Below are 20,874 nucleotides of genomic sequence, written 5' to 3'. Positions count from 1 at the left end.
GATCTTGATATTCTATTCAATGTTTGCTGTTCTATGACTTCTTTTTTGTTGTTTTTTGTTGTTTTACTCTTTTTTATGATTTTTCTTTACTCTATTTTTGCATTTAGGAGCACTGCCTTCTCCGTGCGTTTCTCTTCGGGATCCATCCCCAGACTCACTTCTCTTCAGCCATTTTGTCTCTGGGCTTCACATTCTCTTTTGTTTGTGTATGTTCCAGAAATTGGTAATCTTACCCCAAGGAAGAAGGGTTAATGTTCTAGAAAAGGGGGAATGTTCTAGAAAGAATTTTTGAACAAAGAGATAGGAAGGAACTTAAAACTAATTCAAATAAAAATATACAAAAGATCTACACAATCATGGCCGTCGGCCACAATATCTTATTGTATTGTAATGTAATAATGCATTATATTATATTTAAGAAAATGTTGACTTGATTAGAAATATTGCTTTATTTCTACCTCATAAAATATGAAAAAGTTGGAAAGAAAATACACATATTGACTAAAAAGTTATGCACCAAGGATGTATTGAAATTGAATGAAACTTTATTAGTAATGTGTTGTAATGATTATAAGTGATATCATAGAAAGGGACAATTTTCTCTGGAAACAGCAATAGTATTTAAAGAACCTTTAGTACCTTATAGGACCTTCTCTTTCCTGGAAACATGAAGCAATATGGTTGGGCATGGTTGAGCATGCACTGAATGGTCTATGGATATTGCAGCTGCTGTGTCAGATCTTTCACACTTGTAGATGGATGAAGATGGTGTACTATCTGGTCCTATAAAAGCTTCATGGGTAATAAATCTGGAGACTGGAAAACCAGGAAGTGTGGCAACATGATTGGAAACCCTAGCTGTGTGCAGCCAAGAATTATCTTGCTGGAAAATGGCTGGCTGTTTGTACCCCTGCCACGAAAGGCAACATCTTTTGAACATACTGCTATGCCATCAATGTCCTTGCACTATTCCTATGGGTGACTGGCTGTCGTATGAGATGGCTCCCATATCAGCATGCCAGTAGGGGACTGTATGCCATTCAACAGTAAAGGTGGGATTGAAATACTCACTAGTGGTTCTCCATACTATAATGCATTAGCTGTTCATTTTCAAACAGGATTGGGATTCATTGACAGACAGTACGATGCTAGTCTGTAGCAGTTCATGCTTATATGTCACAGTACTACTGCAGCTGACAATCTTGAAATTTTAATGATAAAATGCATAACAGGTCACCATGCATGCAAATTTCCTTTGTTAGTCACCTCATTCAGAATAAAGCAGTGCCAATGGTACAAGATAAGACAAGATTAAAATCAGATAGTTATATCATTTTGCAAATATTAATGAAAATTTTCTGAAAACTACTACAAATAATTTTATCAATGCTAATAATTTTAATTCTGAGATTGTTTTAGTAGTTTATTTAAGTATTAAGAGCAAAATGTTAACAACAATATGAAAAGTCATTTTACTTGATACAGTAGCTATATGCAGAAATGTTATAAGTAATAAAACATGGCTATCTTTAGGTTTTGTTTTTACAATTATTAATAGATTAAACAGCATTTATTTTAGCTCTTTTATAATACATTATTAATATAAATCCATTATTTAAATAAATATTATGTAGCTAATAATCAGTTGTTTTAATTATGATTTTAATTTTTAATAATTTGATGTTAAAAATATATAGATAAAACTGATAATTTATATGAATAATATCTCAAGTTTTTAACATGAATTATACGAGGGCTGTTCGGAAAGTTCGTGGCTTCAAATAGAACAACAAACAAAATAATGTTAAAACTTTTTTTATTTTTCAATGTAGGCTCCTTTGTTAGCAATGCACTTATTCCAGCGATGTTCTAGCTTTTTTATGCCATCACAATAGGTTGATTTGTCAAGGTGTGCAAAATACTCGTTCACTTCAGAGATGACTTCGTCATTTGAGTGGAATCTCTTTCCAGCAAAGAATTTTTTTAGGTTTGGAAAAAGGTGGAAGTCACTGGGGGCCAAATCAGGTGAGTACGGTGGATGTGTAACTATTTGGAAGCGAAGTTCGTTTATCTTTTGTTCAGTGATTCTAGCGGAATCTGCATGTTCATTATCGTGGTGGAACAGAACCTTTTTCTTCTTCAAGTGTGACCTTTTTTCTTCGATTTCTTTCTTCAATTTTTCCAAAAGTTCACAGTAATAGACAGCATTAATGGTCGTTCCTCTTTCTAGGTAGTCAATAATGATAATGCCTTTAGCATCCCAAAAAACCGAGGCCATCACTTTCCCCGTTGATGGAACTGCCTTTGCCTTCTTTGGTGGTGGCGAACTGTGGTGTTTCCATTGCTTTGACTGTTCTTTTGTGTCAGGAGTGTAGTAATGGATCCATGTTTCGTCAGTAGTCACAAACCAACGCAAGAAATCCTGTGGGTTTTTCTGGTAGAAGTCCAAACACTCCTTTGACATCAAAGTGCGAACACGTTTTTGCTCGGCGGTCAGCAGACGCGGCACCCACCTTGCTGAGACCTTCGTCATACTCAAATTTTCGGTTAGGACGTGGTGCACTCGGTTGACAGAGATGCCTGTTGTCTCAGCTATCTCACGCGTTTTCAAACGGTGATCTGCTAATAACAAATCGTGAACTTTGTCGATATTTTCTTCAGTGACAGTAGTTTGACGGCCTTCTGCTGCGAGGGTCATCTTCCACACTTTCTCTGCCAGATTTAAAAAGGGCTGTCCATTTTTTAACATTGGTGTTCGAAGGAGCAGACTTTCCCAAAACTTCATCCATGTCAGCTTTGATTTGAGATGGGGTCAACCCTTTTTTTGTCAGGTATTTTATGACAGCATGAGTCTCCGTCTTCTCCATTTTTGACAAAGCATGTGCACACTGACTATCTGCTAAGCTGTCGTGGCAAAACTTTTTGACAAATCAAGCCGAAATTGGTATTGTATCTCTAGCACAGATGGCTGAATTATTCCCGCCAAAAATTAAATTGATTGCAACGCTGCATATAGGTAAGGCCGCGAACTTTCCGAACAGCCCTCGTAACTACAGTAAAACTTCCTAACTCAAACATCAGTAATTCAAATATTTCTTTAATTCAAAGAAAACAAAGCACTCTGTAGGTCTCACTGAAATAGCATAGAGATTTAATGTCTCCAACTTGAATTTCTTAACTCAAATTTTCTCCAAGTCAAAGTTTTTCACAGTCTCCAAACATTGATTTATGTTACTTTCAACTTTCCCAAATTGAATTTTAATATTTATTCTATCCAAAATGATCCTAATTACTGGATTTCAATGAAATTTTCAGTTAGTGGTATCTACTCTCCAAAACCAATTTTCAAACAATGTAGATGTACAGTACCTGCAAAGCTGTTCACTTCCATTAGTTACATTGAATATTTTGCTGAAAGGCATTACATTGGCTGTTTAAAAAAAACTAACTATCAAAGATTCTTTATATAATGCAAGAGAGGTAAAAATACAAATCTATTCACAATTGGCATTTTTTTACTCTATTGTTCAGTAACTCAAATTGTCTGTAACTCAAGGTTTTTTACTGCCCCTTTGAATTTTGAGTTAGAGAAGTTTTACTGTACATTATCATAATAAAAGACAAAAGTTTTAAGTATTATAAAATTTATACATCCATAATAAAATCAAGAAATATTAAATTTGCAATATGTAATATAAATAAACATGTGTATTTGTAGTGTTATGTAAAAAAATAAAATATTATTAGAAATATTATTAAGACGTTTTATTGGAATGAGATTTTTTTGTTGTTATAATCTGGTTAAATATCTAATGACAGTCATTTTTTGAATAGTTTTTATTCAACTGTGAAAACATAACCATAATTACCAGAGCTGTTGAATCAGAGTCGTGGAGTTTTGGTGTTTTAGCCGGAGTTGGCGTCATCAAAAAATCTGCCAACTCTGACTCCTTTTTACTTACCAACTTGTTATGTATATAAAACGGAAAAGTATTGGAATCGTGTCAAATTTGATCCTCCAAGCTTTTTTTTTTGCAAAGCTGCACATTTGGAGACCTCCTGAACCCCTCAAAAAAGTCAATAAAAGAGGAAAAATTAGTGCGTGTGTGTGTGTGTGTTGGCATCTAATTTGTTTAATTTTTTTATTTTCTGTTCTGAGATATTAAAGAATATCTCAGAATGGGTAAAGTTTAAGAAACGAAATGTGGCACTGTAGCTTGCATAGAAAGGGGCATTAATACTATTAAATTTTGGTTCTTAATTAAAGGTCGACAGGGTGAAGACATAAAAGTGGTCATGTGTCATATCTCTTAATGAATATTTTACTTGTTATTAGCATTCAAAATTTAAAAAAATAAAATAAAAGTCGTCTCTACCCTCATAGTAAGCTTTTTTGTCATTTTATAATAGTACAGTAAAACCCGTTAAGATGTTCTCGCCTAAGATGTTAAAATGTATATGGGGACATGATTTAGTTCAACCACTTTGACGCTTAATAACTAACTCCTGTGTTAAACCATATGACTCTGATTCTAACCACTCTGACCACAGAAATTATTAGGCTTCAAACAGGGTGAGCAAAATTATGCCCCCACACAGTCTAACATCCACACATATAGAGAAACCTCGAATCTTTTGCATATCTCGAAATTTCACGGTATTCCTGAGTCCAAAAATGTAAAAATTTGGGAGGGGTCATTTTTTGACTGAGCGCTACACTTTCCTTCTGTTATATATAACAGTTGGAAAAATAAAAATTATTGAATACATATTTATATATTACTTAGAGAAGTCTTTTAGCTTTGGAATAAAAAGTTTCTACGCTCTATCTTTATTACAACTTTACTTATTGAATATTTTATTCTGAGGTCACGTGATGACATCAGAATTTCCAGGTCTCTTTTGGTAACAAGTCCACCCCTGGTTGGAGTTGGAGTCAGATGGTAAGGAAAAGTTGGAGTTGGAGTCAGTAGATTTTTACGTGACTCCACAGCCCTGATAATTACTGTTATTTTTAGAACATTATACTGTATTTACTCGCATATAAGACGAGGTTTTTATTTATTTATTGCAGCTTCAAATTCCTAGGTTGTTTTATATGCATGAGCAAAAGATTCTTTGCATTTTTACAAATAATTTTTGTGAACCATGTGTTCACATTTTTTATCAGATACTTACCCTCTTGTATTTAAAAATGTAATTATTTTATCTGGGTTGTTTGAATTGTTCTTGTATATTGTCAGGAGTAAAGATGAATAGCAATAGGAAAAGCAAAACTTTTGAATTGAATTCCAGATTGAAATTCCAAAATCACATGGGAGCATGATATAAGTTTTAATTCATTTCCACGTGAAAACAGATGATTATTTGGAAATCAGAATTTGGAGAAATTCATATGCATACTTAATGGAGAGTGGATTCGACTGTTAAGAATTGGCAAAAAAAGTTGCTGATTGTCAAACTTTACATGAACAAATTATGTTGTCGATTTTACAAGATTTTTCCTTAAAGTTTAAAATAATTTATTTTTGTAAGTAATTTTTGTGGGACAAAGTGTGCATTTATGTGTATTTGATAATATTTTATTTGTGATTAAACAAAATAAAATTAGAATTGTATTAATAAATGTAATTCTCTTTATTTTTATCTTTAAAGTCACACCTTATCATATATACGAGGTCATCTTATATGCAAGTAAATACGGTAGTCTGATAGAAATAATTGTTATAAGAAAAAGATAGCCATTTCAAAACAAAAGTTTGAATACGTAAAAAATAATATAAAAATATAAAATTTACAACTGTTTCATTTTAAATGAAGAAGAATTTTAATTTCAAAAATAATAAATATAATTTTAACATACATTATCAACAGATATTTGTTGCAATGCTGATAATAGAATATAACATATTAATTAGATAAAAATGAATATTTTATGTGCCATAATCTTCTGTATATAAACCAGAAATTTTTACAGTACATAATTTGCATATGTTCTCAAATTGACTTTAAAAAATTGATAACCTGTGAGTTATATGCAGGAAATTTAGATATTAAAAATTCAAATTGGAACATTTAATTAATTTTATAATAATAATAATTTTGAATAAAATTTTATTTTCTAGACTGTAGGAGAATTAAACTCAGTTATTGGACCAGAAATGAAATCACTTGTTCAGGATCCAATTAGAATTGAAATAATTCTTCACAAAATTCATAAGTTGACAGTTCCTATTGAAACAGTATGTACTGTTTTTTAAAATTTTAAAATATAAATATATTGTAATGTTTTACTTCAAAATGAAGTCATAAGGGAATTAACAGAGACAATTAAAATGCTTTTATTTTAAATAGAAACAAAGAAAAACTTAAATTAAAACACAAATTTAAGAAATCTCAGAATTACCTTTCCAAATTAAACAGTTAGCATTCCTCATTTCTTTGTAAAACTAAAAATTTTTCAAATTTTAACTCAAGCAGGCTATTATTTAAATCTTATAAGTTCTTTCAATAAATTAATTTTATTAATTCATTAATATTTTATGTATATATGTATTTTTTAATCTCTAAATAAAGCATCAGTCATTACCTTGGATATTCGTACAGTAAGAATTTTTCATAATATGCATGTACATAACAGAAAATGATGTTTTAACTAGTTTATATCATAATTATAGTTATTTATTCCAAATATTTTTATTTGAAGTTCTATGATGTTTAATACACTTTTAATTTTGTTTTTTTGTTTTGTTTTGTTTATTTATAAATAAATTCTTAATTACAGGTAAATTTTGACATATTTGATAATAGTAAAAAAGATGCATGGATGATTATAGTTAATCAAATTTTAGATGAGAGTGATAATATTCAAGAAGAAATAAGATATTTTTTAGAAGAAATATTTGAGTCTATGCCATCAGCAGAAACTGCATTTGATTTCCTACAAAGTCTTAAAAAAATTACTATTTTTACTTCAGCAAATGAACTAATGGAAAGAAAATATATTGATGTAATGAAACAATATTTAGATGAGGTATTTGATTTGTATTAATATTATATATTAAATTGTAATATTCATTTTAAAAAAATAAATTATAACATTTCATTTGTAAATTTAAAATGACATAAGTTTAGTTTAATTTATGTATATTAATATTTTTTATACTTTTTATGTTTAGAAATTCTATTCTAATTTTATGATATGAAATTCTATCCTATTGGTCTCAGTTTTATTAAAATTTTATTCATAGAATTATTATTACATTATTTTATTGAATTTTAAAGTTATGAAAGTTATCTTAGAAATTATTTTGTGCAACTTGAAATAAGAAAATATCTTAGCTAATATTGACTGAAATATTTTCTTATTTTTAGCCAATTTGTTACAAAAATTATTAGAAAGTAAATTTGAATTAGGAATTTATTTAAGATTAAATATGTAAGTAACTTAAGTTAAATTACATTAATTTTATTTCTGTTCAATGGTTTTTAGCTTGAAATGATTGAAGAATGTTTCATGGAAAAAAAGAATAATCCTCCCATTTACAAAGATAATCCACCTATCACTGCTGCAATAATCTGGAAAAGAAGTTTATTTTTTCAAATAAAAAAACCTATGTTAAAATTTTCAAAAGAAGATAGATTAATTGGTTCTAATCTAGGAAAAGAAGTGAGTATAAATGTTATTGTAAAAACAAAAGTTAAAATAATGAAACTTTTGAAATGATCTGTAATAAGTAATTATGATTACTCTTACTGAATGTAGATTTGTGAGTTGATATTTGATTAGTTACAAAATTTTAATTTTTAGTATGTTGTCATACGTTTTTAGAATAGTTATGGTTCTAAATGAAATATCGTTTATTGATATAAATTATTTAACATTGTAAACAGCTATTTTATACAATAATACAAAAATTAAAATAAGAAAATAAGACATTTATTCAAATATTGGCATTCATTTTTTACACTTTGCACTCTATTAAGGTATTTACTAATTTTGCCACAAGTTTTGCTCTGAGTTTTTAAAGGAACTATTTTCATTATATTTATGCCTAAATACTCACTTTAATAACATGCATATTAGGAATTTTTTTCGACTATTTCTTAAGTTTCATTTATTTCATGACAATTTATTTCATACTTAATTGCTTGTATTCAGTGTGCAGCATAACTTCTACTAAGCTTCAAAATGTTGTTATCACTAGGATTCATTATATGATGTAAAAATCTGTAAAGCATTCTGTCTCTATTAGAAACCCTTTATACACATCCATTGACAGTTGTTCATCATTAATTAGTAAAGAATGTTTTTTAGAGAATTCGGCAGCATAGAATTTGAACCATCTTTCCAAGGTAATTTGTGAACTATAACTTAATGCACCATTTAAAACTATTAATTGTTTGCCAAAATATTTTAGAATTTTTGCATGACACCAGTCTCTTATTTAAGTTTCAAAAATAAGAATGTTTTCTCTTTGGACTGAATACTTTATACTCATTCAAATAGTTTTTATAGAAAGCACAATGTTCTACTGTATTTAACTTTTTTGCTTTCTTAAACAATTTCCACAGATATTTTTCTCATGGTATAACACTCATTATCATACCACACATTTCTTATATGGCTTATATGAGGAACAGATTTCACATTGTGAATTGAGTCCAGGAACATTGCTTGCTTTAACTATACAATCCACTAGATCATTGGATGTGAAGTTTCCTTTGCATTCATCCGATAAAACGTTATCTAGTGTGACAGTAATTGAAGATTTAAATTCATTCTTCCATATTGCATATTTATCAAAAAATTGTCTGTTAGCAACTCTAGATGATACCAAGGTGATAAGATAAATCCAGCAACATTAGTTGGCTTAATCAGTTAATTATCTAACCACTTAAAAGTGGGTTTTTGGACTAATAACAAATTTACAACCAACAGACTGCCGAAAATCTATCGGGCTAGTTTTATGCTACTTATTAGATAAATTACGTAATCAATTTGGTACTAGAGGTAAGCGTTAGGCGCCATCTCTTATTAATATTAATAATTATAAATAATTTTAATTAATTTAAATAATTTNAGAGGAGATCGGATCGGAGGTCCGGGTAGCGTAACTGGCAACGCATCTGCACGGTAAGCAGGAGTTGTGGGTTCGAGTCCCGCTCCGGGCCGATTTTTTCTCCCAGCGGTTCCAAATTATTTAAATTAATTAAAATTATTTATAATTATTAATATTAATAAGAGATGGCGCCTAACGCTTACCTCTAGTACCAAATTGATTACGTAATTTATCTAATAAGTAGCATAAAACTAGCCCGATAGATTTTCGGCAGTCTGTTGGTTGTAGCTATAATTATATATCGGGTTGGAGATGTTTGTATATATCTAATAACAAATTTGTTTATTAGTCCAAAAACCCTCTTTTAGGTAGTTAGATAAATTACCAAGGGGATCATTGATGGGTGAGTGTTCACAACTTATCTCTGATAAAACACACAAGTCATTTATAATATGAGAAAATATTTCTTGTGATATTCACAAAATTAATTACATTGCTTCCCTTAGTTGTATGGAGGTAAAATTACCTTCTTCATCTCCTGGCAGTAGACCATTTAAACAAACAAAATTATTAACGTCACAAAAATGGAAGAGAATTTTTCTTTTATCATTAACAATGGAATCTATTGAAGCTCTCAAAGCAATTTTCCAGTCATCAGTGAAACATGACAAATAATCAGAATGTCCCATTCTAGCATTAAAATACAGTAGACCCGCCTATAGCACTATTGATAATTCCATGTTATATGAATTCCATGTTGTATGAGTCACTTAGATTTTACAAATACATGAGCTGTTCACAGCCCGGCAAACTGTAAAGTGCTTTATTATTTTTTCGACTTTTTCAACGATTATCAACACGACTGTGTGCTGGAAATAGCCGTTCCCTAACAGGTACTTTATGCGGATTTGCGTTAGTGTGCCAGGCCTGGACTTTAAGCATGCACCGAATTAAATAATGACAAAGTTTGTCAATAACAAATCAAATATTTAATAAAAGTTCTAGTAATAACTATATACAATATTTAGTAAAATTCAAATAACAATTTATTTAAATGAAAGTCAATAAGAATCAACCCGACAAAACTCAAATCAATCTATTTTCTAACTTAATTCTATTCCCCTGTGGTGTTTCATTGCGACAAGTACAATGTCCCGCGAGCGGAAAAGCACGAAATAAATACACGTTGGATGTCTTTAACACAAAGATATTTATTGTCGCTTCGAACAGGTTCGTTTTTCTTCAGATCCCAACAATACAATAATCTCTGTACGTACATGCGTTAATTTGATCTAACAAACAGCGGATTAATTGAGAATTACGACTATACGCGAGGCAAAAAACTTATAACTAATTCTTACACTACTTACGACTAAAAAGGGAAGAAGAGATTAGAAAAATAATAAAGCATAAGAGGGAGATGGAAATACCCGGGATTTTTGAGTTCGAAACCTTGGGTGGGACACCACGTGGACCTTTCCGTGGAACGTTGTCTCTCGTCCTTCCTTTATATCGTTTCGTACGACTCTTTCGATGGCTTCCTCTAAAGTTCTGTTATAGGAGTTTCTTCCTATCGGTTCGCTGGCTCCTTGTAGCTTCCAATTGTTTCACACTCAATCTGAAGCTATACCACTTCTCCGTCCTTACTCTGCGTCTTCGAGCCCAGACCTCTTCTTTTAGCTTCGTAGTCTCCGATCGTCTTACAAGCGATCCGGAACACTACCTTCTCTCGTCAGTTCTCCTCGAGAGCTCGACCTCGACTCCTTTTCGTTTCTACTTTTTCGCCTTAGGGTCCCACTTCACCCTTTGTTTCATTCCCATTTCTTGGGATTGTTAATCCCACCCAAGGGAAAAAGGTTGGAAAGGAAAGTTCTAGAAAAGTAAGAAATAAAGGAACAAAGAAACTTAAAACTAACTAAAATTAATATTTTATACAATTTTATGGCCGACGGCCACACCCCTTTGGAATTCGACAAAATCAAAGACTTAATTTATGTACAATAATTCTTATGAATTAAAGATCCTAATCGTCACCTCAATATACTAGGAACCTATTTCCTCAACTCTCAAGACTTTCTCTATACGTCAATCCACAAATTGAATAACTTCAAAATCGCCTTGGAACTATTTGATCCTATCGGACACCTCTCTCGTTTACTGCTACGAAGCTCACCAAGCTCGTTGCTAACAGAAGCTTGCCTCGCTTGTCTTCACTTGAGGTTCAGTCTTTATACTGTGAGGTGACGTCACAATTCTAAATGCAATCACTCCCTTCATTTACATACTTATTTGCTAACAATAAACTTTTCTATTTGTCTGACATCCTATTTTTCCGACACTACTCGCTAACCTTTTACATTATTCATTTTGACAATTTTGGGGATGTTTTTTTATTCTTTAAGGTTTAGCGAGTCCCTAAGTTGTGCTTGTGGGGTCTTCCCCCCCTTTTCTCGGTGCGGACTTACTTTTTTCCGCTCGGGAGTGCGAGTGTGCGCGAGTTTTTTCTATAGTGCTTTTCTCTCGTTGGTGAGTTGGTTTTTCTTCTATTTTTAAGTTTCTAAGGTGAATGGTGAGGAAACCTTTGTCCTAACAAAACATAAGCCCCAAACAAAAATATAATAAAAAGCAAAAATAAAAGTAAATAAAAATAATGCTCAGACTTGGTTCCTTACAACACGTATTTGTAAAATCTAAGTGACTCATACAACATGAAATTTATATAACACGGAATTATCAACAGTGTTATAGGAGGTCTACTGTATGCACATAAGATCAAGTTAGTTCCATGTAGCAAGTGATTTTCTATAAACAACAAAGTATTCTTAAAATCATCATCATAATTATTGTTAGATGGAATATATGACACTATTAGTGGAAAATTGGTTAACTCTTCATTATGTAGTTGTAAAGTCAGCACAAATCATGACTGAAATATGTTTAACTTCAGAGACTGCATCTAATCTAAGTCCGACAATTAATCCACCACTCACAGCTATATGCTACCTGATGATAAATTTTATAATTATTAGAAAACATTGATTCAATTACAAGAGATGTATGCCATGTTTCTACCATCCAATCTATATATCAGATTTCAGAAATTAGGAAAGCAATATTTATTATATTTAAACATGAAATATTATAAAATAGAGGTATCATGTCATTATTATCCAAGTATAGAACTTTATATTTGTCATCCTCATCTTTTATATCATCATGCTGTTTATCTTTGTAAACTATATTACTAAAAACAGATTGTTCTTCATCTGTCTGGAAAATTTCCACTTTGTAATTACACACAAATATCTTATTGTCTATAATTAATCTGTTATATTGCAATTTAACATTCCTAGCTCCTTTAGAATGCATTTCTTTACCATATAGCCTTAATTTGTTTCTGATAGTTTTTGTATTTGTTTATATATATACTATATATTCAAATCTTTTGAATTACTAACATTTTTATATACTTTTAATTTATCTTCAAAACTGATTAACTCACAAATAATTAATCTTTTCTAAATTTTCCAATTTTAGAAGCACAATATTCACATCTGTAACCTTTAAGTTATTATTAAAAAGTTTCTGAACCTTAAATAAGCTATCATTAATTTTATTGTTATCCTGAGATTGCAATATTATTTCTTCTTTCTTTATCTTCTAATCTCATTAATTTTCATGCAAATTATTACATATTGCATCAATTCCATAATTGATTTGTAATTTTTAATTTAGTTTTTTTTCTGTATCAGTTTCAAGGACAGAGAGCCTGGACTCAAGATCTACCGAAGCAGTATCTATATTTTCAATTCATGCTTACATTTTATCTAAATGCTTAAAAGTATTTGCAATTTACTATTTGAAGAAGCTTGTAATTTCAACTAAAGTTGAATTCCTTCTTGAATGTTAATCTCCTTTTTGGCACTTATATAAGATAAGATCAGTTGTTCCATTGAGTCATCTGAGACATTCTCTTTGCTTCCAATTCATTTTCTTACATTATCTGGCAATCTCTTGAGATAATGGCAAAAACTTTTCCTTTCCTGAGATGGAAATTCTGTCATTTTCCAAGATAGAAACAAAAATGAGTCAAATCATAAGAGAGCAAAAAATTCATGTCAACAGCCAAACAGTCAGACAGCAGTCCCACACAAGGTGGGATAAGAAAACAATTTGTATAATTTTCTTTCAGTAGACTATCAGTAGGTTTTTGAGTCTGATACTTTAGGCAGATAGAATGAACACAATTTTCATTTCTCATTTTTCATGATCATAACATTATTAAAGTTTAAACTTACACAAAGAACATTGACATGGACAACATAACCAGTACACAGCTCAATTTGACAGATCTCAACTGAACATTCATCACTGTTGTCAGTATAGAACAGAGATGGTGTATAGAGACTTTTGTGACTAGTTTTCCAGGATAAGATCTCACACTATTATATAAAGTACAGTAAGACTCTGCTTAACGCTGCCTCACTTAATGCTGATTCAATATAATACATTCTGCTCGAAGCCTAAAAAAAGCTCAAAATTTACACTGATTTAAATTATTGTGGCATTTCATTGATTCGTATATAATACAATTATTTGTGAACACAAACCAATCAACAAAAGATGGCAAAAAGGTGTACTTTCTTTAAATCTATGTTTGTTTGGTGCAATTTTGGAAAAAATATAACATCATGGATACCATAGGAAAAATCGACTTTGCTTGGCAAGAATTAACTGATAAATGCACAAACAAAGTGTGGAAGAAGTTATGGCTGAAGGTATCCAAGAATTCTCAACGAGAAGAGCCTATCACTGTATCATTAGGTTGATCAAACTCAACCTAATTGATACAGCAGGACTAGGAAATGTAGACGAGCAGGATATTGAGGAGTTACAGCAGGTTTCTGGTGAGAGCCTTATCAACAATGACTTTTAAGAACTGGCAGAACATGGAATTCATGTGGAACTGGAAAATAGAGATTCTGAAAGCAAAGAACCCAAAAAATTTCTTTATAGATTTCTTTAGTAAAAGTTTGGCAAGATAACCAAAATCATTGATCAAATTGTAGCAAATTATCTAGATTTTGAAAGGAGTGCAAAAGCAAAACGAGGCATTTTGGATGTGATCTTCTGCTACTGACATTTGCTTAAGAAAAGAAAAAAGCTTTTTAAAAATGAAACTTCATGACTTTATTGCAAAAGAACAAGCATTTCAGAAGAGTCAGGACCTTCATCACAAAAAATTAACTTTACATTTCTGTGTGCACATGTTTATGTGTTATTTAACATATATTATTATACAAATTAATATAAAAATAACTTAAAATTAAAGTAAAATTTGTTCATTTTTGGTTGCATGTTTCTCTATCCCTATTTACTTTAGGTTAAAATGACCTTGTTTAATGCTGTTTCTCTTAGCGCTTTGTTGTCTAGGAACGCATCCCCGCATAAAGCAGGGTCTTACTGTACATCTACAATTAACTTACAAGAGGTTTCTATTGTTTATTTTTAATTGTTTTTGTATTATATCAACACTATTAATATTGTGCTATGATAGCAAATTATTGAGTAAGATGGAAAGTGAAAAGATAGAAAAAAAATCTATTTTTGTTAAGCCTTTCTTGTAGGGAGTGGACTAGTTCATGTTATCATGTTTGTGTCAAACAAATTATTGGATATTGTATTTTATCTTATGTTAGATGAAACATTTTAGGATTGTAGCTGTACATTTTTCAGAAGAAAATACAAATATAATATTTCTGTGTATAAGAGCATGCTCTTGTTTTGATTTATAAGAACACTGCATTGCTGTGTAAATGTAAATTAAATGCAAGTGACTGATAGAGTCACTGTTCAGTGACTTCTCTGTAGTAATGATTATTAAAATTCAAAGGTCAAAATAGAAAAAAAGCTTTTGATACTACAAAAGTTTTTAAAAATAATGAGTTTTGTTAAGGAATTTGCAGAATATAGTGCCAATTTTATCTCATCTGTAATGGCATGCTCTTATATTTGTAGAAATACAGGATTTTTATATTGTGACAGCTATCTTGTTATTTCATAATTATTAAAATGTATTTAAAATTATAAAGAAGTTGTTATATAAAGATTTTAGTTATATCAAAAAAATTAAATAATTTTTAAAATATTAGTGTGTCAATTTTAATTTTTTTTCAGAAAACTTCTTGTTTAATATGAAAAAGCTCTCATATACTTATGGAGTTACAAGTTTGATTCTGTTTACATATGAATTATTAAAGTTCATAAAGTTTTCATCATTAAAATTTGATTTCAAAAACTCAGATTTTAGTATAGTTTTGGATAAAAATTAAATAATTTTTAAATGCTTTTTAAAAACTAAAATAAATATTCTTTAATAATTTTCAGGCTCAAAATAAATATTTAACATTAGGAAAAAAAATGAGAGAGTATGAGGAAAAATTGTTTCAATCTTGGCAAAAGAAATCACTTATTTTAGTACGACAATTAATACAAAAAAATATCTTGGTATTAGATCAGTCAGTTGATAAAGCTAATCAACAACAAAAATGTGCTGGCGCTAATATAAAAGGTAATAACATACATTAAATTTTCTTTTTAAAAGTAAGTTAAATTCATTTTTTTGTTGAACTAAAAAATGATTAAATATTTTATTATTTTTAATTTTAATATTTTCATAATTAAATTTTGTTCTTGACAAAAAGCTTTTTGGGCTACAATTTGAAAAAATTGTAGACTTCAATTCCCACTGTTGTCTGTCCATTCTATCCATCTGTCTTTCCTTAATCTCAAAAACAGAGTTAGATAGATGAAAGATGAGACCAGATATGAAAACCTTAGGAGCAGGAGGCCCCAATTAACTATGTACAAACTTCTGATGCAAGCTGGAAGTCATGTTATTTCAAAAATTTTCTCCTGAAAGGTGTTAGATGACTGGCATGATTCTATTGTTAAAGGAAAAGTATGGTATACAGAGGCAAGACACTACTAATTTGAGGTGGAGAGCATATATTTTAAATTAAATAAATTAAAAATATGATTAAAAATTGCAGCCTGGCATTGTGATGTCACAATAAATAATTACTCATTTCTTATGATTCTAGTTAATGTTTGAAATTAAGATAATTAGGGACTGTATATCATATTTATATATTTTACAATATATAAGATGCATAGATATTTGAGAGACACTCAAATTTCAGCATAGAATATTTAAATAAAAGTATTTGCCATATTTAATTTAATTTTCATTCTGCACATTTGGCACTTGACCCAAAATTTTTGTTACTAAATTGTCACCAAAAAAAAAGTAAAATTAGAATAAACACTTTTATTAATGGCAAATTTTAATTATAAATGACTTCTTTTAAACTCCTTTGTTTCAAAGGAGTTTAAAATAAGTTATTTATAATTAAAATTTGCCATTAAAATATTCAACATGAAAACATGCAAAAGCTGCTTAGCTAAAACTAATAATGATAATGATATGTTTATTGAACAATAATATTTTTATTTAAGAATTGGACTAGGTATAGGTTATCAGTAGCCTACTGAAGGTTGTTTGAGAACTCATTAGCATGTAGGAGATTGCAATTTCACATATAGGATAAAGGGCAATTTTTTTAGCCTTTTTGGACAAAAAGTGCATCTTATATATCATAAAATAAGGTAATATAGCATGTTAATTCATTCATATTTTATATATTGGGCTCAAAGATTGAAAATACTCAATAAGCAGAAAAAACAAAACATATTGTGGCTTTACAGAAACAGCCACAATAAAAAATTTCACATCTTGGTTACATATGAAGAACCATAATATGTTCTGGCATTTTAAAAAATACCATGTTGTGAAACTTTTGTCAGGACTTAAATAAAAAATAGCATTCCACCATTATCAAGTATACCACGACATGTTGCAGAAACAATATAATGCATTTTTTTCACAAACACATGCAACAATCTGCCATATTATCGTCATTGAGGAAGAAAAGCAAAGCTAATTCAAAGTAAACTCAGTCATTCATCAGTTTTGATTTGATATCACATCAATGAACATATCTGGGCTTTATCAAGGAAAGCTGAGGCTGACTTGTTTGAAAACTCACAATATATTAAGTGCAAAATAGCAATAGGTCTAGAAAAACAATGCAAAAGTATAAATAATAAATAAAAACACTTGAAAATTTTCTTAAAAGCAAGACAAGTACAGTCCTTCTAACAATAATAGAACATACAGTTTTTCCCTAGAAACGCTTTATTATTTTCATGTAACTTTAATGAAATTTTTTAGTACATTTTATAGTAAGATATCAACAATTATAGCACAAATTGGAGAAAAATGATTAATAAACAAAAGAGTTAGATATTATTATAAAAAATAGGATGTCCAACATTAATAAAACATGTACTGATTAAAATTAATTACAAAGAAAGAAATGATTGGAATCCATGAAATTTGCATAAAAATACAATCAACAAGTGGAAAGAAAGATTTATTAAATTGCATAGTACCTTACTATTAGAAATGGGACATGGGAAGGACCTAACTATAGAGGAGAAGATCAAAATTGATGTATTTCACCAGAAAGGGAGAAAAGTAACGTGGATTGCTAAAAATTTGAGAAGACCTCATTCAACAATCTCAAAGTATCAACGGCCAGATGGCCAAACGATCAAGGTGGCAGCCTACTGCTCTGGGGGACCTGGGTTTGAATCTGGATGGATCAAAAAACCCCAGGAATTTTTCAGGGAGTGATCTGTCCAGATATGTTGGGCCCTGTCCCTCACCACCCAGCTGCCCCATCATGGGCCTGGCCAAACCCATAATGGGCTTGCTAAAAGAGGCCCTCTTAGTGACCACAGGGCAGAAAGAGTTTTAAAAAAAATACTCAAAGTATCTGAATAATAAGGAGCAACAAACAGGAAAATGAAACAGTGGGTGCAAGAATTCAACAACACCTAGAGAACAATGTACAATTGTTCGACATGCACTGCAAGGAAGCACACCCATTCAAAAAATCAAAAATGAATTGAAGCTGAGTTGCAGTAAATCAACAGTTCACAATGTTTTGAAATCAACAGACAATGTTTTTCTTTTGTCAAAATGAAGACAGGCAACCAGTTCAAGGAGAAACACAAACAACTTCAATTACAGTTTGCCAGAAACAAATTTGAAAGAGGGAAAGGATGGCAAAAAGTAATTTTCTTGGATGAGAAAAAGTGGAATCTTGACAGACCTGATGGCTTTAAGTAATATTGGGCAGACAAAAGACTAGATCAAAAGCAAAGAGAGTAGCTGGTGGTTATACACTCATGACTTGGGTGGGAATTGGATGGAATGGAAAGACAGATCTAGTATTTATTGAAGGTTGAAACAACTCTCAAACTTATCAGCTCCAAACTTATGAACAGAACTTTGAATTTATGCAGGATAATGCAAGCTTCCATGTATCAAAATCAATGTTATCCTCTTTTTCAGAGCAAGAACATCCAACTTTTGAACTGGCCATTTCTCAGTGCAGATTTAAACCCAATTGAAAATCTTTGGGGTGACTTGGTTTTCCAAATGTATAGCAGTGGAAAGCAATACAAGACCATTATTGAACTAAAGGCTGCTCTTGTTGAGGCATGGGAAAATATTCTACAAGAACAGCTGCAATTTTTGATTAATTCAATGTCTAATTGTATATTTCAGATTGTTTCCAAAAATTATAACAAAATCAACTACTAATTTTAATTTAAAGATATCATAAGTCAAGATGTTTTAGTGTGGCTGTCAGCCATATTGTTGTATATTATTTTCATGTTAGTTGTTAAGATAGTTGTAATATTTCCATTCCTTATTTTCTGTTGGCTCTCTGCTCTTTGTGCCATTGTTTATCACCTTCCAGAAACTTCTCAATTGTGCTGGTGGTGGTGACCTAGATTGGACAATAGAAAGGGATAGCCTGGAGGGCTAAAGGTGAGATATGAGGACACTTTTTGCTTTGTGGTCAGAGAGAGATGATGTATGTGAAACAAGGTAAAACAAGGAGATAGGCCTAAAGAGAGACTTCCTAGAGGACCTTGAAATAACTTGATAAGAGAACATTTGGAAAATCTATATTGAGAACTTGAAAGGAATCAGCTATATTCTGCATATACCATTTGGATGAATAATTAAGAAAGATTCACCACATGGTCATTGGAGAGTTTGGGTACCCTTTTTCCACTACCACTATATATCCATCTGCCTCACTTTCTATCTTTTCTTACAACCCACCTTTTGGGTGTATTTGTAAATAATTTTAAGTATTTAGATATAAGTTTTTCCTTTTTTGTTTGTTGCGAGATATTCTGTTTGATCATTTGTCGTGTGATTCTAATTAACGGTTCCACCCGAGGATTTCGCGGAAATTATATGTAAAAGGAAACTAAGGAGTGGTGTCAAATTCTTAAAGAATCTTGTAAAATCTAAGCGTGGGTGAATTAAAAGCAACATTGCTGTATGCTGTATGCTGTATGCTGTATGCTAGTCCTTTTTGTTAGGTTACTCTCACCACATGCGTTTACCACATGTGTAATGTTGGACATTTTATTTTTGCTAATAGTATCAAGCTCCTTTGTTTATTAATCATTTTTCTTCAAACTTGTGCAATAATTGTTGATATCTTACTATAAAATGTACTAGAAAATTTCATTAAAGTTGCATGAAAATAATAGTTTCTAGGTAAAAACTGTATGTTCTATTATTGTTGGAAGGATTGTACTAAAAATAATAAACATGAATATAAATTGGAGTTTTAATAAATTATTTCCAAACAAACAATTTTAGATCAAACCAGGAATGCAGTTGTAAATTAAAAAGTGCCAGGGTGCTAACCAACATCATGAGTTTGTGAATCAATACCTCAAAACAGCTTAAATGTACCAAAAATTATCTATATGTTTTTAGTGCATACAAAAAGTTGTTTAAGAAGTAATTTTTTTCATTTTTTAGCCAAGGTACCTAGTCTAAAGTCTAACCTAGATTTCATAAAATACAAGAGCTTTGTTCTGCTTTAAAAAGTACTAGGGTACCACCACATGACTATAGTGCTGGTTCAGACATTAAAATGTTTAAAATCTGGAATAAAATAAAGCAGTAATATATTTTGTGCCTGTAGGTGATAGATGAAATCTTAGAATTGAATTTGTAAACAACATTGCCAAATAGCCAAAGCTTAAATATTGTACTGTGAGAATAAAAATTATCATTTTTTATTCAAAACTATCATACTTAAGAATGATTTTATGATGCTTTAGTGCTTTATAACATTAATATATTTTTATTTTTGATGTAAAAAGAGTTAAAATTTTGATATGTTTCAGGATTTTGAGATTTTTTAAGATATTTGTCCAATTCCCAGGATTTTCAAATTTCAAAAACAGTCAGGATTTTAAAATACTAGTTTCTTGGGAAAGAAACACTATTATAGTTGTTTTTGCTTTCATCATGTATTCCAAGCAGGAGGGAAAATGGACTAAAGTGTTGGCCACATCCCCTTCCTGACAACATAGTCTATGGACTATGCCATTGTAGTCTGCTTTATTCACTTGCTTGCTTACTCTGTCTCATCCATCTTTCTTTACACTGGCATTCCACTTTTAACATATCTGAAGATGGCCCATTAGTTGGGTTGAAAACATTAGCATTCTTTAGACTTTATTAAATGCCATTGTTAAAGTGCATTAGTTAATTCAACTCTACATTTATGTGGCTGACTAATTTGGGTGCTATCTGCCTATTTTTAAACATTTTTTAAAAACTTACTCTGCATTATTTTAAATT

At 30.6% G+C, this 20,874-nt stretch overlaps 1 protein-coding gene across 1 annotated transcript in view; it reads left to right on the top strand.

Moving 5' to 3' along the window:
* LOC111631552 (dynein heavy chain 10, axonemal-like) overlaps positions 1–20,874 on the top strand; it is a gene marked incomplete at its 3' end in the record, with an annotated part of 405,219 nt that overhangs the window by 68,446 nt on the left and 315,899 nt on the right. Inside the window, exons 12-15 of the mRNA XM_023375809.1 lie at positions 6,126–6,242; positions 6,785–7,033; positions 7,493–7,669; positions 15,450–15,633. Coding sequence (XP_023231577.1) covers positions 6,126–6,242; positions 6,785–7,033; positions 7,493–7,669; positions 15,450–15,633 — 727 coding nt within the window. The remainder of the gene's footprint in view (positions 1–6,125; positions 6,243–6,784; positions 7,034–7,492; positions 7,670–15,449; positions 15,634–20,874) is intronic.

The sequence above is a fragment of the Centruroides sculpturatus genome, unplaced genomic scaffold, assembly GCF_000671375.1.
Source record: "Centruroides sculpturatus isolate CEXI.00-Female unplaced genomic scaffold, Cexi_2.0 scaffold686, whole genome shotgun sequence".
In the NCBI taxonomy this organism is placed as follows: Eukaryota; Metazoa; Arthropoda; class Arachnida; order Scorpiones; family Buthidae; genus Centruroides; species Centruroides sculpturatus.
Note: the sequence above shows the minus strand (reverse complement) of the source record. Positions and strands in the feature narration are given on the sequence as shown.